The sequence below is a fragment of the Muntiacus reevesi genome, chromosome 3 (assembly GCF_963930625.1).
Source record: "Muntiacus reevesi chromosome 3, mMunRee1.1, whole genome shotgun sequence".
NCBI classification, from domain to species: domain Eukaryota; kingdom Metazoa; phylum Chordata; class Mammalia; order Artiodactyla; family Cervidae; genus Muntiacus; species Muntiacus reevesi.
Window position 1 is genome coordinate 8,743,423 of NC_089251.1, and position 15,537 is coordinate 8,758,959.

Below are 15,537 nucleotides of genomic sequence, written 5' to 3' on the forward strand. Positions count from 1 at the left end.
CTGTCCAGTCCCCGTTAATATGTAAGGATCTTGTGACTGACACTTGGACTTGTCCAGGCCTCAGAGCAGATTAGCAGCAGAGACCAGACTGGAACCAAGTTCTCCCAATTCCCTGTCCGTCTCTTCCAAATTCTTCATCTTCAGGACACAATCCCTACCCTACCGCCAGCACTTGGGCCCAAAGCTAACCTTCCTTTTAGCTTGTAGCTCCCAGGACGCTACCACCTGTTTTAAAGCTAATTCTATTTGTTTACTGTGTGTCAGGTGCTGAGCTAAACCTTTTACATCCATGATTCTCATCTGATCTTCAAAAACCACTTGAAATGATTCTTCCTATTTCATAAATGAGGAAGGTCAGAGGCTGAAAGACAAGCCAAGATCATACAGGCAACAGGTCGCACAGCTAAGATGCACACTCAGGTCTGTTGGATTCCACGCAACCACAGCTTCTCAGCCTGCTGTCCTCTAAAGTATTCATGCAAAAAGTAGGGGGCTGTAGGGGGCTGTGGGGGGCCAGCAGAAAACCCAGTCACTTAACTTAAATGCACTCACTTAAATGCAAATGTATACATGTGTCTATTTATCTAAGGGTAGGTTCATAGGTGATATGTCAGATTCTCAAAAACAAAAAACCCATGATTCTAAAAGGGTTGAGAACTTCTGGCTTTACGATGAATTTCCTGGGGCCAAGGCACAAGCCTGGCCCATAACAGACCCCTAGGGAACTCAGCCCAGCTCTTCCATCCCAGCCATTCTATAAACAAATGCTGAGGGACGCAGGCCCCATGGAGGAGCAGGCACGTCCTCCGGGGCTGACCAGAGCACTGGCTCTGGTTTGGCCACAGGGAGACTCAGATTCCCTAGCAACCTTCTTCCAATCAACTAAGATTAGTTGATTTTTCCCCACCCTGGCCAAAAAATGCTTGAATGCCTACTAGACAGACACTGTGCTAAGAGCTCTACCTAGATCACTTCATTTAATTTTTGAAACAACTGTGCAAAGTGAGTACTACCATGATTTTCATTTGCAGACAAGTAAACAGGCTCAGACAGGTAAGTGACCTGCTTGCCTTTAGCTGGAGTCTGATGAGCAGCCTGGTTGACACATATGAAAGTCGGCCAGGAGGGGATGGATACCAATCAGTTCATCTCAGGGAAAGCAGCCCTGGTGGCTGACGGCCTGGCCATGGGCCAGTTTTCAAGTCAGAGCTGGTACCAGGGCTGCGTCTAGGAACTGCTCTCTAAGCGGCTCACAGGCCGGCAGGAAGACCATCTCTCAGAGCGTCCTGTTTGGGAAAAGGCAGCTTTACTTCTGGCTCGCTTCGCTTGCTTGGTCTGAGCTGGACACGAAACAACTGTTTGTAGAACAAGCCACACTGCCCTTTGCCAAGCTGACCTGGCCTCCGCGTGCAAAGCAGATTACATCAGAGCCCCCAGTGGCCCTCCTCCGGGAGCGCTGTGGCTGATCAGAGGTGGGACTCAGCTGGCTCCCAGTCAAATAGTTTTGCTAAGGAAACTATGAATCCCCTGATAGTGTGTACACATCTGGTTGTTTTCAAAAGACTAAGCTCAGTTGAAAAGGAAAAGATTTTGAAAATAAAGAGTAAAAAAAACCCAAAACACAAAAGGCTTCAGAATTTCTCTTTTCAAAACAAACGATGTACAGTCCCTACCGCAGATGTAGCTAGGCCTTCCGTAGTTCCTACTGTATCTCATAAAACAACAGTAATGCGAACTCCAGCCCTGATCAGCTGACTACAAGCTGGTGCCTCTCTGGGGGCTCCCGCTGTGCTTGGGGTGGTAGCCAGCTGAGGCTGGAGAGGCTGAATAATGGTGATGCATAGCACCCGGCATTTCCGAGAGGGATGGCCCAGCTGGAGGGAAGGCCCAAAGGGAACCCAGGCCCAACACTCCGGGCTCCAGTCACGTACGCTGTGCAACCTCTATGCCGCTGTCCTCATTTGCAACCAGAAAAACAAGAACAAAGAGGAAAGGCTGTCAACAGCCCCATTTGGAGGTTTGGTCTATTCAAAGGGGTCTTGCAGGGTACTTTCTGCCAAAGATCATGTTCTGGCAGGTCTGTCTGAGCAATCAGAAGCCTGCCCTCCCAATCCCCCCTGGCTCAGTTGGTCCAAGTCCCTGATATCCTTCCTTTAGGTGGGGATGCAGTTTCATACCTGGAGCAAAGGTTCTGAGTGAGCCTCATTGGTCTGTAGTAGCATGGGCGGGGCCAGTGACCAGGTCATGGGGAATTCAAAGAAATTCAATTCAAGGAGCATTTCTTTATAGTGGCGCCATAGAGGCGATTTTATTTTTATTTTTTTTCATTTATTTTTATTAGTTGGAGGCTAATTACTTTACAATATTGTAGCGGTTTTTGCTATACATTGACATGAATCAGACATGGATTTACATGTGTTCCTCATCCTGATCCCCCCTCCCACCTCCCTCCCCATCCCATCCCTTTGGGTCTTCCCAGTGCACCAGCCCTGAGCACTTCTCTCATGCATCCAACCTGGGCTGGCGATCTGTTTCACACTTGATAATATACATGTTTCAATGCTATTCTCTCAGATCATCCCACCCTCACCTTCTCCCACAGAGTCCTTCTTGAGCACCTCATTCTTTTACTCTACACATACTTACTAAGTACAGCTGACACTGGGTAAGGTGCTGGGGAAACAGAGATGAACAAGACAGACACAGTTCCTGCCCTTGTGGAGCCCACAGACTGGCAAGGAAGATGGAGACTAAAGAGCTACACAAAGTGCAGACAGACGGGGAAGGGACCACACAGAGAAGCAGAAGAGCAACGAGGGGGCATGTGACGGGAGCCCTTACACCCACGGGGATTCACGGAAGACTCCTGGAGAGGGTGACATTCTGGCTGAGATCTAGACAGGAGCTGAACAGGAAGAACAGCCGAATGGAGGCCTCATGGGACTGAGACGTGATTCGGCAGGAAAGGGGGAGGCCAGGAAGGCCGAAGCCCACAGAGGGGAGGGACAAGAGATGAGGTCGGAGGGGTGGACAGAAGCCAGGCCCACCATGCAGGACCTTGCAGGGCACATTAAGGTGCTCGGAGAACCTTAGCTTCAGTGGAACTGGAAGCCACTGAAATGATTTAAATACAGAAAAGATGTGTTCAATTCCATCTGTTGTGTGAGAAAGGACTGTGATGGCACAAGCATGGATGAAGGTGGGGGGTTCAGGAAGAGGGGTTTGGACCGGGGCCGGGGGCTCCCAGCCTACGGGGGACAACAGATTGCTATCTGCACGCACACGTGCAAGGGGTGTGCTTACCTGGTTAAACCTCCGGGTAAAGGCCACGACGTTGGGGGCGAGACTATGTTTCTCCTTCTTACTCCATCCACAGCTGGCTAGTTCCTAGGAAGCACAGAGTCGATTTCAAACAGTGATTCCAGTGAGGATGCAAATACAGATGGGCATCTATCTGGAAGGTGGGCCCAGAGAAGGGGAAGGGCTGAAACCTTGGCCATCTGTGCCGTCCCAGGGTGGGGGAGAAAGGGGCTGGGTCCACAGGTAGAGGGGCATCCTGGGACCCCCAGAGGCAAGGGTGAGAAGCAGGTTGCTTATCCCCACAACCCCGGCCACATCTCTCAGGACTTCTGGCCCAAATTATTCTCAACCCACAAGGCCACTCTGCCAGCTCCTTGGGACTAGAAGTCCCTTCTTAACGCAGACTGTCCGATAGAGGGTATAACGTTATAATAAGCAGGATTCACCACCCCCTCCCAGGGCTAACTTAAAATTAAAATCTGGCTGAAGATTCTCATTGGCCCAGGGACATCCTCCATTCCTGGAATCAGGGAACATCCCAGGCCAAGCCCATTGCTATCAGAGAAGCTTTTGGATGACCTTGGATTCTTTCCTGAAGCTGGCCTCTCCCGTCTCTCACACAAGCAAAGGGGGGCAGGAGGAGAGGTGCCCTTAATATCTTCTTCAGGAAACTTGTTTCTTTTTTCCTAGCAGGTTTAGCATTATAATTTGAAGAATCAAATGACCTAAATATTACCTATCAGTGAGGCTGGTACCAACAACCCCCCATGTGTGGGCAGGGGACACGAAGCCTCACTTTTTATCTCACAGAATTCTCACCATATCAGTTTTAATACAGAAGAAGAGGGCTCAGCACTACTCATCCTTCTGAATGAATGCTCTGAAAATCACTCAGTCATGTCCGACTCTATGCGACCCCACGGACTATACAGTCCATGAAATTCTCCAGGCCAGAATACTGGAGTGGGTAGCCATTCACCATTCCCTTCTCCAGGGGATCTTCCCAACCCAGGAATCTAACCGGAGTCTCTTGCATTGCAGGTGGATTCTTCGTCAGCTGAGCCACCAGCGAAGCCTAAGAATACTAGAGTGGGTAACCTATCCTTTCTCCAGGGGATCTTCCCGACCCAGAGATCAAACCCAGGTCTCCTGCATTACAGGAGGATTCTTTACCAGCTGAGCTACCAGAAGTCCATTAATTTGGTAGCCGTTCCCTTCTCCAGGGAGTCTTCCCAACCCAGGCATCGAAACCAGGTCTCCCGCATTGCGGGCAGATTAGTTACCAGTTGAGCCACCAGAGAAACCCAAGAATACTGAGTAGCCTATCCCTTCTCCAGTGGATCTTCCTGACCCAGGAATCTAACCGGAGTCTCCAGCATTGCAGGTGGATTCTTTGCCAGCTGAGCTACTAGGAAAGCCTTGGCTCCCCTTCTGCTCCCCTTCCTTTCACAAGCAGACATGAGTCTCTGAGCCGCAGAATTTACCTCTGTTTACCATGATTCTCATTGTTCTGAAATGTATATCTGAGTTTCTTTCCAAATGTACACTTGACCTACCTCTGCGCCACTGAGCCCTCCCACCACCCCACTTTAGAACACATGCTTCATCAGTCTGCAGATGTGCATCACTGCCCTTCTGAACTACAAGTGTGAAGGCAAGGGCTTCTCTCTCAGGTGGGCCCTAAAGCCAGCTCTGAAATGTATGGGCTATAATCTGATAGAAAAGAGAATTTGTAAAACTGATGTTCAAGGACTGATTGTCACCCAATTGCTGGTGACAGTTCCCCGCCCCCCCCCCCCCCGTTTCTTCCTGAATTCTTTAATAAACAGCAGAAGTTATATACATATCCATAGGAGGGGGATGCACATTGCATGTGTGTAAGTGCTCGTTTAATTCAGAGCTTGGGTCTTATTTTCACACCATAAGTAACGTAGGAAGGCATCCGTAAAGGGAGCAGTGTGGACCTAACAGACAGACCGAGGTCAGAGCCTGCCCTCCACCTATCAGCTGCATTCTCAGAAGAACCTCAATTTTCTCATCTTGAAATGGGTATGATGGTACATTTACCCACACAGCTCTTGAGAACAGGTAAGTGAGATTAAAGTGTACACAGGGTACCTGGCATGCAGCAATTACTTGATAAAGGTCACCCCCCCTCCTCTTCCCAGGGTCAGCCACGTGCTAGGAGACATGACTTTAACTCCAAACACTCCCTTCTTTATTCCATATGTGCTCTCACTGCTGTCTTGAATTACTAACAAAAATCTATCACTATTTCTCTTTCATTTTGCTGATGTCATGCAGGCAGGAACCAAAGCAGGTACTTAATACATCTGCCCCAAATTTGCTTGATTTGAACATTCCTAAGACCTTGATTTAAAAACTGAATGTGGGGACTTCCCTGGTGGTCCCGCGGCTAAGACGCTGCGCTCCCAGTGCAGGGGGTCTGAGTTCAATCCCTAGTCAGGGAACTAGATCCCACACGCCACAACTAAGACCCAGCATGGCCAAATAAAGAAATAATTTTTAAAATAAATAAATAAATAAAAACTATGTGTAATTCTTGGACCCTTTCATGCTACAAGACATGCCATATTCAAAATTAAAACCTCAACAGGGTAAAACACTAGGTATAAGAGACTCCTTGATAAAAGAGATAGAGTCCTTTCTTTGCTCCAAATCCCAGCCCTGTCACTCTTTTCCCTGGGGACCGCTTTCCTGGCTTCAGTTTCATTGAGACGGAGGAAGAAGAGAGGGATGCTGAGACTAACTCTACAGAACTGTGGTGAAGACCAAGAGAGCCAAAGCCCGACAAAGGAGGGAACACGCAGGGCGCAGGTCTGGCTCACGGTGGATTCATCTGGGGAATGCACAGGGCATGAGCCTCCCTCGCTGCTGAAATCTCCCAAAACCAGTGCAGAGAGATTTATCAAGATGTCAAACGAAATAAGACCATTCTAACTGCACTAAAACAAGTCCTGGGCCCAGCCTCTTTGGCACTATTCCTCTTCTGTGTTTGGCCTTATTGGAATACAAGAGATTCCATCTGTGTGAAGCGGGTTTGGAAAATGTGAAGTAATAGAGAAACACTCCTCCAGTCACTAATGCCTAAAAAAGGTCTATGCTACGGAACTGATTTGAGCATAATTAACTTAAAATTGACCAGAGGAGACGGGGCTGGTTCTGGAAGGGAGACGAGGGGCTGGGCTGACGCTGGTAAGGCCCTTGTAGCCTGCATGCTAGAGAGCCAGGCTGCTGTCCTCAGGCTGCATGAGGCTCTGATCTTGCCCAGGCTGCCCCTGGTTCTGAGCTCTCTGCCAAGGTCCACTGGACAGGAAAGGGCAGGAAGAACCTGGTCAGTCCTCGCCAGCTTCCTGGAGCACCTCTCCTCCACCATGCGGCTGTTTCCCTGGGTTTATCAGGCAGAAACTTTCTGCCACTAAATAACCTGCCTCCTCTCCCTTCCTCGGGCTTCAGTGGAAGAGAGGTCCTGTCTCCATGGGACTCATCTGGCCTCTGGCTCCCTTGCCTTCCTTGCTCAGAAGTCTTGCTCTGATGCCTCCTCTGGTACCTGTATCTTCAAATCTCTTCCTCTCCAGTTTCTTTCCTGCTAGCATTTTAAGAGGCTTAGCAAAAGCCTCTCCAGCTAATAATAATAACGGTGATGACATATCTCTTTGACAGTACTAACCAAGGCCATCTTTTCCAGACCTCCGGCTCCTCCAGCTTCCACTCACTCTCTTTCTTCCCTTTCCAGGCACATCTCTTGAAAGCGTTCCTGGCCACCTCCTTCTTGATCCCCTGGCGGGGAACCCCCTCTGATGTTTTCTACTCTCTGTCCTCGCCCCTTAGCCCTGTGTTCTCCTGGTTGAATTCTCACCTCCTGCCCCCCTCCCCCCTGCCATTCCCAGCTGCTTTGTTGCTTTTCTGACACATGTCCCCCACATAGTGAAAGTGTTAGTCACTCAGTCATGGGATCAACTCTCTGAGACCCCATGAACTGTAGCCCAGCAGGCTCCTCTGTCCATGGAATTCTCCAGGCAAGAATACTGGAGTGGGTTGCCATTTCCTTCTCCAGGGGATCTTCCCAACCCAGGGATTGAATCCAGGTCTCCTGCATTGCAGGCAGATTCTTTACCATCTGAGCCACCAGGGAAGCTCCCCATGTCTCCCAAGCCTCATCTAAACCTGTCCAAGGTCACCTTCCAAGAAGGCGTCTGCATCCCTTTCAGGAAGATCACACTTTCCCATGGCTTCCAGCACACGCCCGTGTCCAGCCCAAGTTTCTTTTCTGACTCCAGACCAGTAGAGTCAGCCACCTCCTGGCCACATCTTCCTTGGCCTTCCACAGGCACCCCAAAATCAGAAGGCCCAGAACCAAAAGGGTGTCTGATCAGCTGCCTTAAATAAAGAACACCTAAAGACATGAGAATCATTTACACATTCAATCAAACAAAGGACAGTGTTTATAACAAACTGTCCATGGAAAAAATCCCTAGCCAGTGTAAAAGCAATATTGTCTTAATACTCCAACCTGTAAGCATTCTCAAGTGATAAAAAGAGTCAACACTGGCCTCCGCTCACCCTGGAAGCTTCTCTGGCCACCAGCATTGTGCTTCGGGTTTTAGGAGTCAGATGCCCTGAGGTGGCCTGAGAAAGGCCTGACCTGACTGTGTCTAGGGTCAATGAGGTAAGGCCCTGGAAGAGGAGATCTGGGAAAGGGGACAATATTCTCCAAGAAGACCCCCACAGGATCTAAGCCATTGAGACACAGGCAGCCACACAAGGCCCTTCCACGCATGAGCTTAATTCTAACTACAATCTTCTTCAAATTACATTCCTAAAACATGCCCACGTGGAAAATGTACCATCTCAAGGAAAGGTCACTAAATCTGACCTCAGGGACCACCACCAGTGGGCGCCAGCCAGTGACACCACATTACCATCTTGCTCAGTGGCAACCTTTTCCCCTTCTTCCTCTCTCCATGTTTCTCCTCATCCCTCCCATCCTGCCCTCTGGAACAATCTTCAGAAGAACCGGTGGGACAGTCACACACTAGTCAAAGGAGTTTTAGAAGCACCCCAGGAAGTGGGTGACCCACTGAGGCAGTGGGGGGAGACAGCACCAGTTTGGGGGTTGGCAGTAGGCGTCTAAGGAACAAGGCATTTCAGAACTCTCATACTTCATTGCTGGGTATGCAAAATGGTAGAGCCATTTGGGAGTTTCTTTTTTTAAAAAATAATCTCCTTTTTTTTTTTTTTTTGGCTGTGCCAAGTCTTAGCTGCGGCATGCAGGATTTTTTTTTTTTTTTTTGGCATGCAGGATCTTGAGTTTCAGCATGTAAACTCTTAGTTGCAGGATGTGGGATCTAGTTCCCTAACCAGAGATGGAACCCAGGCCCCCTGCATTGAGAACACAGAGTCTTACTCACTGGTCCATCAGGGAAGCTCCTGGCAGTTTCTTTTTCATTTTAAGCATACATTTAGCAAATGACCCAGCAATCTCACTAAAGCAAACATCTGTCCACACACAAAAGAAATGTGTGCAAGTTTATCTCAATTTTCTCAAACTGAGAAAATTGACAACACAGATTTCCATCAGTTGGTGAAGGGGAAAACAAATTGTGATCCACTGTTATAATCAACCACTACTCAGCAATAAAACGTATAAACTACTGATACAGGCTCAGCACAGAAGAATGTCAAAAACTATGCTAAGGGAAAGGAATCAAACAGAAAAATATTACAGGACTCCACTTTTACGACATTCTGAGAAAGGTGAGAACTACAGGGGCAGAAACCAGATCACCGACTGCCGGTGGCACAGCCAACGGGGCACAGAGAAGTTTTGAGCAGCTAGGTGAGTTCTCACCCTAGATCGTGGTGGTTGCATGAGAGAACGGTAGTCCTGCCTACCTCATCCGCAATTTCACTTTCTGCAGTTTCAGTGACCTGCAGATCTGAACATATTAAATGGAAAATTCCAGAGATAAACAATTTGCACGTTTTAAATCGTGCACCGTTCTGAAAGGTGATGACATCTCATGCCCTCCAGCTCTGCCGGACTCAGGACATGAATCATCCTTTGGTCCACCGTGTCCTGCCCGTTCATTAGTCACTGAGTAGTGGGCTCAGTTATTAGACTGATTGTCGTGGTCTCACAGGGTTTGTGTTCAAGTAACCCTTATACTTAATAATGGCCCAGGGATCTTCCTGTTGGTCCAGTGGTTAAGACTCTGAGCTTGCACTTCGATCCCTGGCCAGGGAACTTAGATTCCACATGTCACACAGTGCAACCAAAAAAAGGAAAAGAAACAAAATAATGATAATAATGGCCCCAAAGCACAGGAGGAGTGATGCTGGCAATTGGGATACACCAAAAAGAAGCTGTAAAGTACTTCTTCTTTAAATGAAAAGGTGAAAGCTCTTGACTTAATAAAGATAGAAAAAAAAAATACATTGAGGTTGCTAAGGTCTACAGTAAGAACAAATCTTCTAGCTGTGGAATTGTGAAGGAGAAAGAAGTTCATGCTAGTTTTGCTGTTGCCCTTCAAACTACAAAAGATATAGCCACAGTGCACGGTACGTGCTTAGCTAAGATGGAAAAGACATTAAATCTATACAAGATTTTGAGAGACACCATATTCACCTAACTTTTAGTACAGCATCTTGTTAAAATTGTTCTATTTATTATTGGTTATTGCTGTTAATCTCCTACTGGGCCTAATTTATAAATTAACCTTTATCATAGTATGTATGTAGCATAGGAAAAAAACATACTGCATGTGACCTTTGAACAACAAAAGTTTGAACTGCATAGGTCTACTTTTACACAGATTTATTTAACTTATATGCAGAGTACATCATGAGAAATGCTGGGCTGGAAGAAGCACAAACTGGAATCAAGATTGCCGGGAGAAATAACAATAACTTCAGATATGCAGATGACACCACACTTATGGCAGAAAGTGAGGAGGAACTAAAAAGCCTCTTGATGAAAGTTAAAGAGGAGAGTGAAAAAGTTGGCTTAAAGCTCAACATTCAGAAAAGTAAGGTCATGGCATCTGGCCCCATCACTTCATGGGAAATAGATGGTGAAACAGTGGAAACAGTGGCTGACTTTATTTTTGGGGGCTTCAAAATCACTGCAGATGGTGATTGCAGCCATGGAATTAAAAGATACTTACTCCTTAGAAGGTAAGTTATGACCAACCTAGATAGCATATTAAAAAGCAGAGACATTATTTTGCCAACAAAGGTCCATCTAGTCAAGGCTATGGTTTTTCCAGTGATCATGCATGGATGTGAGAGTTGAACTGTGAAAAAAACCGAGTGCCGAAAAATTAATGCTTTTGAACTATGGTGTTGGAGAAGACTCTTGAGAGTCCCTTGGACTGCAAGGAGATCCAACCAGTCCATCTTAAAGGAGATCAGTCCTAGATGTTCATTGGAAGGACTGATGCTGAAGCTGAAACTTCAATACTTTGGCCACCTCATGTGAAGAGTTGACTCGTTGGAAAAGACCCTGATGCTGGGAAGGATTGGGGGCAGGAGGAGAAGGGGACAACAGAGGATGAGATGGCTGGATGGCATCACCGACTTGATGGACATGGGTTTGAGTAAACTCTGGGAGTTGGTGATGGACAGGGAAGCCTGCCTGGCGTGCTGCAATTCATGGGATAGCAAAGAGTCGGACACAACTGAGCGACTGAACTGAACTGACCTGAACATGATCTGCAGTTGGTTGAATCTTCAGATTCAGAATCCTGGATATGGAGGAACCAGGTATTAGGTGCTCAGTTGTTCAGTTCAGTTCAGTTGTTCAGTCACATTCAACTCTTTGCAACCCCATGGACTGTAGTCTGCCAGGTTCCTCGGTCCATGGAATTTTCCAGGCAAGAATAGTGGAGTGGGTAGCCATTTCCTTCTCCAGGGGATCGTCCTGACTCAGGGATCAAACCCGAGTGTCCTACATTGGCAGGCAGATTCTTTACCACTGAGCCACCTGGGAAGCTCTTAACTAGTATATGTACATTTAAATAGTATGTATTTAAAATGTTTACATATTATATATTTTAATAGTTACACACATTTAAATATTCTATTTTTTCTCCAATATTAGACAATTGATGGATAAAAATAAAAGAGAATCTATGGGTCCTTGATGTGAGGCATATTCTCTCCTGAATGGCCCTGGGTCGTTAGAAAATGAAGTGCAATGCTGGCATGCCACCTGGCTTGACCCCAAATGATATCTGGGGCCACAGAAGTGAAATGAATGCCGCCTGTTGGTTTGCAACTTTTAAAGTCAACCTAAGGAAGGGCTGGAGGGCTTGGTGCAGCTGCAAAATGTCAGAATGTTAATTCATTTGACGGTGTAAACATATAGCTGACAGAGGTGGTCAGTGGAGACGAAAAGGAGAAGCATAGGAAGGGAGCAGTCAACGGACACTATATAAAGCTGATGAAACAAGAAACAGAGGTTTCAGGGCACCAAATAAAGTTCCAAAAGCAACCAGTAGAAGAGAATCCTCTGGGGAGAGGACTGGGGTAAAAGATCAAAAGCTTTGCTTTATAAGCTCTTCTCTACTATCAGAATATCAAGAAATGATGACTTTGAAACAAATTTTAATAGGTGACATGTTACAATATTACACACTGTAACTTTCTAAAATAAAATTTTAACAGTTGAGTAAACACTCAAATTACAAAGTTTTTATAAACTCATAACCAGCTGATAACCTGTCAAGTTCAACATCTTAAAGTGTCAACATAAACAACATAGTTTTCACATGACCTGTATCTTCTGAAGGAGTGTGCCTATCCAATCACGACCATCTGGACCTTCAGGAAGCATGTCTGTCCTACAGGAAATGGTAGAGCTTTACCCAAATGAAGCCCAGAGGAGAGAGCTGCTAACTGGGGTGGCAGAAAAGTTCCACCAATAGGGCTCCTGCCTTGCTGCCTTAAATCCTCACCGGAACAAAATCAGCTGCAATGAAAAATGGAAGGAAGAGAAAATGGGAGGAGGAAAGGCCAGAGGAGGCAAGGACAGAAGAAAAGAGGGAAAGGAAAAGAGAAAGGGAGGGATGAGGGAAGAGGGGAGGAAAGACCCAAGACAACAAAGGGCAACTGCACTTTCCTGCTTTGTTTCTGAAGGTTGAAGCCCTAAAAAGTCTTTGCTAGAGTGGAGCCTTCTGAGTGATGTCAGCGGAGAGAGGCATCTTTAGCTCTTTCTTGGGAGAAGGAGCAGGAGAAGAAGGAGAAAGACGGGGAAGGAGGGTGACAAGAAAGGATGAAGAAGGAAGAGAAAGAGATGAGGAAGAGAAAACAGTAACTGAAGGTCTATGAAACACAACTACATTCATCTGATGTCAGAGTTAAAGGACCAGCAATGGACCAAACAAAACAGCAAAGGACCAAACAAACATGCTGCTGCTTTCTATGTTCCACGGGAGGGAAGAGAGATGAGAAATCTGTGCTAAGTCAGCCGATGATAAATCCTTTGAAAAAAATGTTAACCAGGATAAAGGAATGGAATACTGGAGCAGATGCCTCGGGACACCTGGCCGGTAAACCAGCTGGAGTGGAGACCGTGAACGAGGTCGGCAGCAAGCTCCGGAGGACCTGGGAGAGGGTTCCAGACTGAGAGTTCCCGAAGGGAAGCACAAGTGTGAAGGCCCTGGAAGCTCTGACAGCGCAAGGTGGGCAGTGAGGCTGGAGCTGCTGGAGCCTGGGGAGATGGGAGGAGACGGCGTGGGAAGGAAGGGGGTGGAGGCTTGCAGGGCAGGTAGAGACTGGCGCGGACTCTGAGTGGGACGGAAGGACCATGGAGGGACCGGCAGAGCAGGTCCAAGCCTCACGCGGCGCGCGGGGTGGGTTTTCCCAACGAGGTGGCGCAGTGAACCCGCCTCCCCGTCAGGGGCTCCGTGCTGTGCTGCAGTCTAGCCTCATACACGGGCAGCGGTCCTTTTCTCATGTCCTCAGCCACCTTAGTAATCTGAAACAAACACCTGCGAGGAGGCTGTGCGTGGAGAAGAGGAGGAGGCTGGCCAGGGAGGGAGGCCACGAGGGCCTCCACAGGGCTCAGAAGCCCTGGCCAGGCAGGCCACAGTGGGGAAAGAGTCGCTAGGGACAAACTGGTGCCTTCTGCGGAACTGGGGTGCATGTCCAGGGCAGGGGTCATTGACCGAATAGAAGGAATCCACTTTTTCAGCTTCTATTCGTTTCGATAGAGCCATGCGTTCACAGTTGCTACTGTTTCGTCAAGTCCTCGGACTACCGTCTGCTGAGCAAACATGTAGACCGAGGGTCGTGAGGATGATGCAAACCTTTCCAGCCCCAGGGCTGTGCGGCTCGGCACAATTGGAACCAGCTGTCCAGGCCGGGCAGCGGCCAAGTGCAACCCTGTGGACCGCCTCCAGTCCATGTGACGGAGCAAGGGCCCCGTGAGCAGGGCGCGGAGAGCCGCCCGCAGTGCAGCCGCCCGGATCCCGGGCCGGTCACGAGGTCCACAGGGCCACACGCTCACTTCCCACTCTCACCCGGGGGACTGTGCTCAACCCCCTTTCTCCATAGTCTTGGGAAATACTTTTTCCAAATAACATCATTCAGATGTTCTGTTTTTTAAAAGAATTTTTTTTTTTTTTGATCAGGGACCTTGCACGTGTTCACTGCAGAAAACTTAAACAAGACAGAGAGCCCAGAGAAGAGACCTTAAGTCACCCGTCAGCCCAACACCCAGAGAAACCAGAATTTACACTCAGTTAATACTAACGGCAGAAACAACAACAGCTAACTTTATTGAATGCTCACTAAGGGTCAGGCACCATGTCAATTGTTTTACGTACACATATCCATTGCTCACTGAATTCTCACAACAACCCTTCAAATGGATACTATGACTGCCCCATTTTACAGATGGAAGAAATGAAAATTTAGTTAGAGGAGTTAAGCAATTTGCTGAGATCCACTTATGTGGTCCACATGAACACCAAGATTCAAACCTGAGTCTGCAGGTCTCAGGAGCCTGGCCTTCTTGGCATCAGAGGGTGTCTGTCTCCAGAACAGGGACCCCTGCCCACTCCCAGGGCGGGGGGAGGAGGGCTAGCACACAGGCACACACACTCACCCTCTCAATGAAACTCACACTGTAGGTGTGGTTCCGTCCTTCCTACCGCATCATTACAGACATGTTCTCATGTCTGCCCCACTCTCCTTTCATAGATTCCTCATACACACATGACATATCCTAGAAACAATTCATCATAGTTGTCTCCTTTTGTTTTTCCGAGCTCTAGGAGAAAATTTCAGTCTGTCATTTAATTCTCCTTTGGTTTTCTGCAATATCTGGTTCACTGTTCACTGTTTCCACTGCACCACCACCACTCCCACCCCCTGCCGCCCCCGCACAATTCAACCCTTCTTCATCTGGATCTCTGCAAACTGCAGTTGTCCACGACACCACCAGGAACACCAGATGAAATTTCTGGGAGTACCTGCTTCATGGGGAGGGCAGGCTCTGACCTAGCCCTCACACTGCCTTCTATTTTTTGGCCAACCCAAACTTTTCTATGTCTGGTGTGTATGCTAAACACCACAACGGAAACTGGAAAAGTGAACTCAGAAGTTCCAGGACCATGTGATTTTACCAGTGAGCTTGATCAGACTTCATCATTAGAAGTTTAAGTAACACCTAATTCTTATGCTAAATAATTTATTCCAGAGCACAAAAGGTGATGGAAAGAAGCCCCAAACCCAAACACCTAAGAAATATAGAACAAGCGGGGAAAAAAAAAATCATGCTACATGGCCTGGTGGGTTTGTCTGAAAAAATGTAAGGCACTTGCCTGCTGGTAGAGTGAATAGGAATCCGCCTGCCAATGCAGGGGACACAGGTTCCAACTCTGGTCGGGGACGATTCCACGTGCCTCGGAACAGCTAAGCCCGTGAGCCAGCCACAACTCCTGAAGCCCGCGCCCTAGAGCCTGTGCTCCACAATAAGAGAAGTCCCCACTCGCCACAACTAGAGAAAACCCATGTGCAGCAACGAAGACCCAGCGCAGCCAAATAAATAAATAAATAAAATTTTAAATGTAAGGATAAGCTACATATTATGAAAACTATTAACATAATAATAGCATATCAATAAATCAAAGAAGGAAAAGGGTCACTTTCCTCTCAGATACTGAAAAGTAACTAGCAAAATGCAACGTTCATTTGGGATTTTTAAAAAGA

General features: G+C 47.5%; 1 protein-coding gene across 7 annotated transcripts in view; it reads right to left on the reverse strand.

The window, feature by feature from the left end:
- Window positions 1-15,537, reverse strand: part of RALGPS1 (Ral GEF with PH domain and SH3 binding motif 1) — a 299,089-nt gene that overhangs the window by 189,885 nt on the left and 93,667 nt on the right. For all 7 annotated transcript variants that reach the window (XM_065928425.1, XM_065928423.1, XM_065928426.1 and 4 more), the window contains one exon: window positions 3,304-3,387. In XM_065928425.1, coding sequence (XP_065784497.1) covers window positions 3,304-3,387 — 84 coding nt within the window. The remainder of the gene's footprint in view (window positions 1-3,303; window positions 3,388-15,537) is intronic.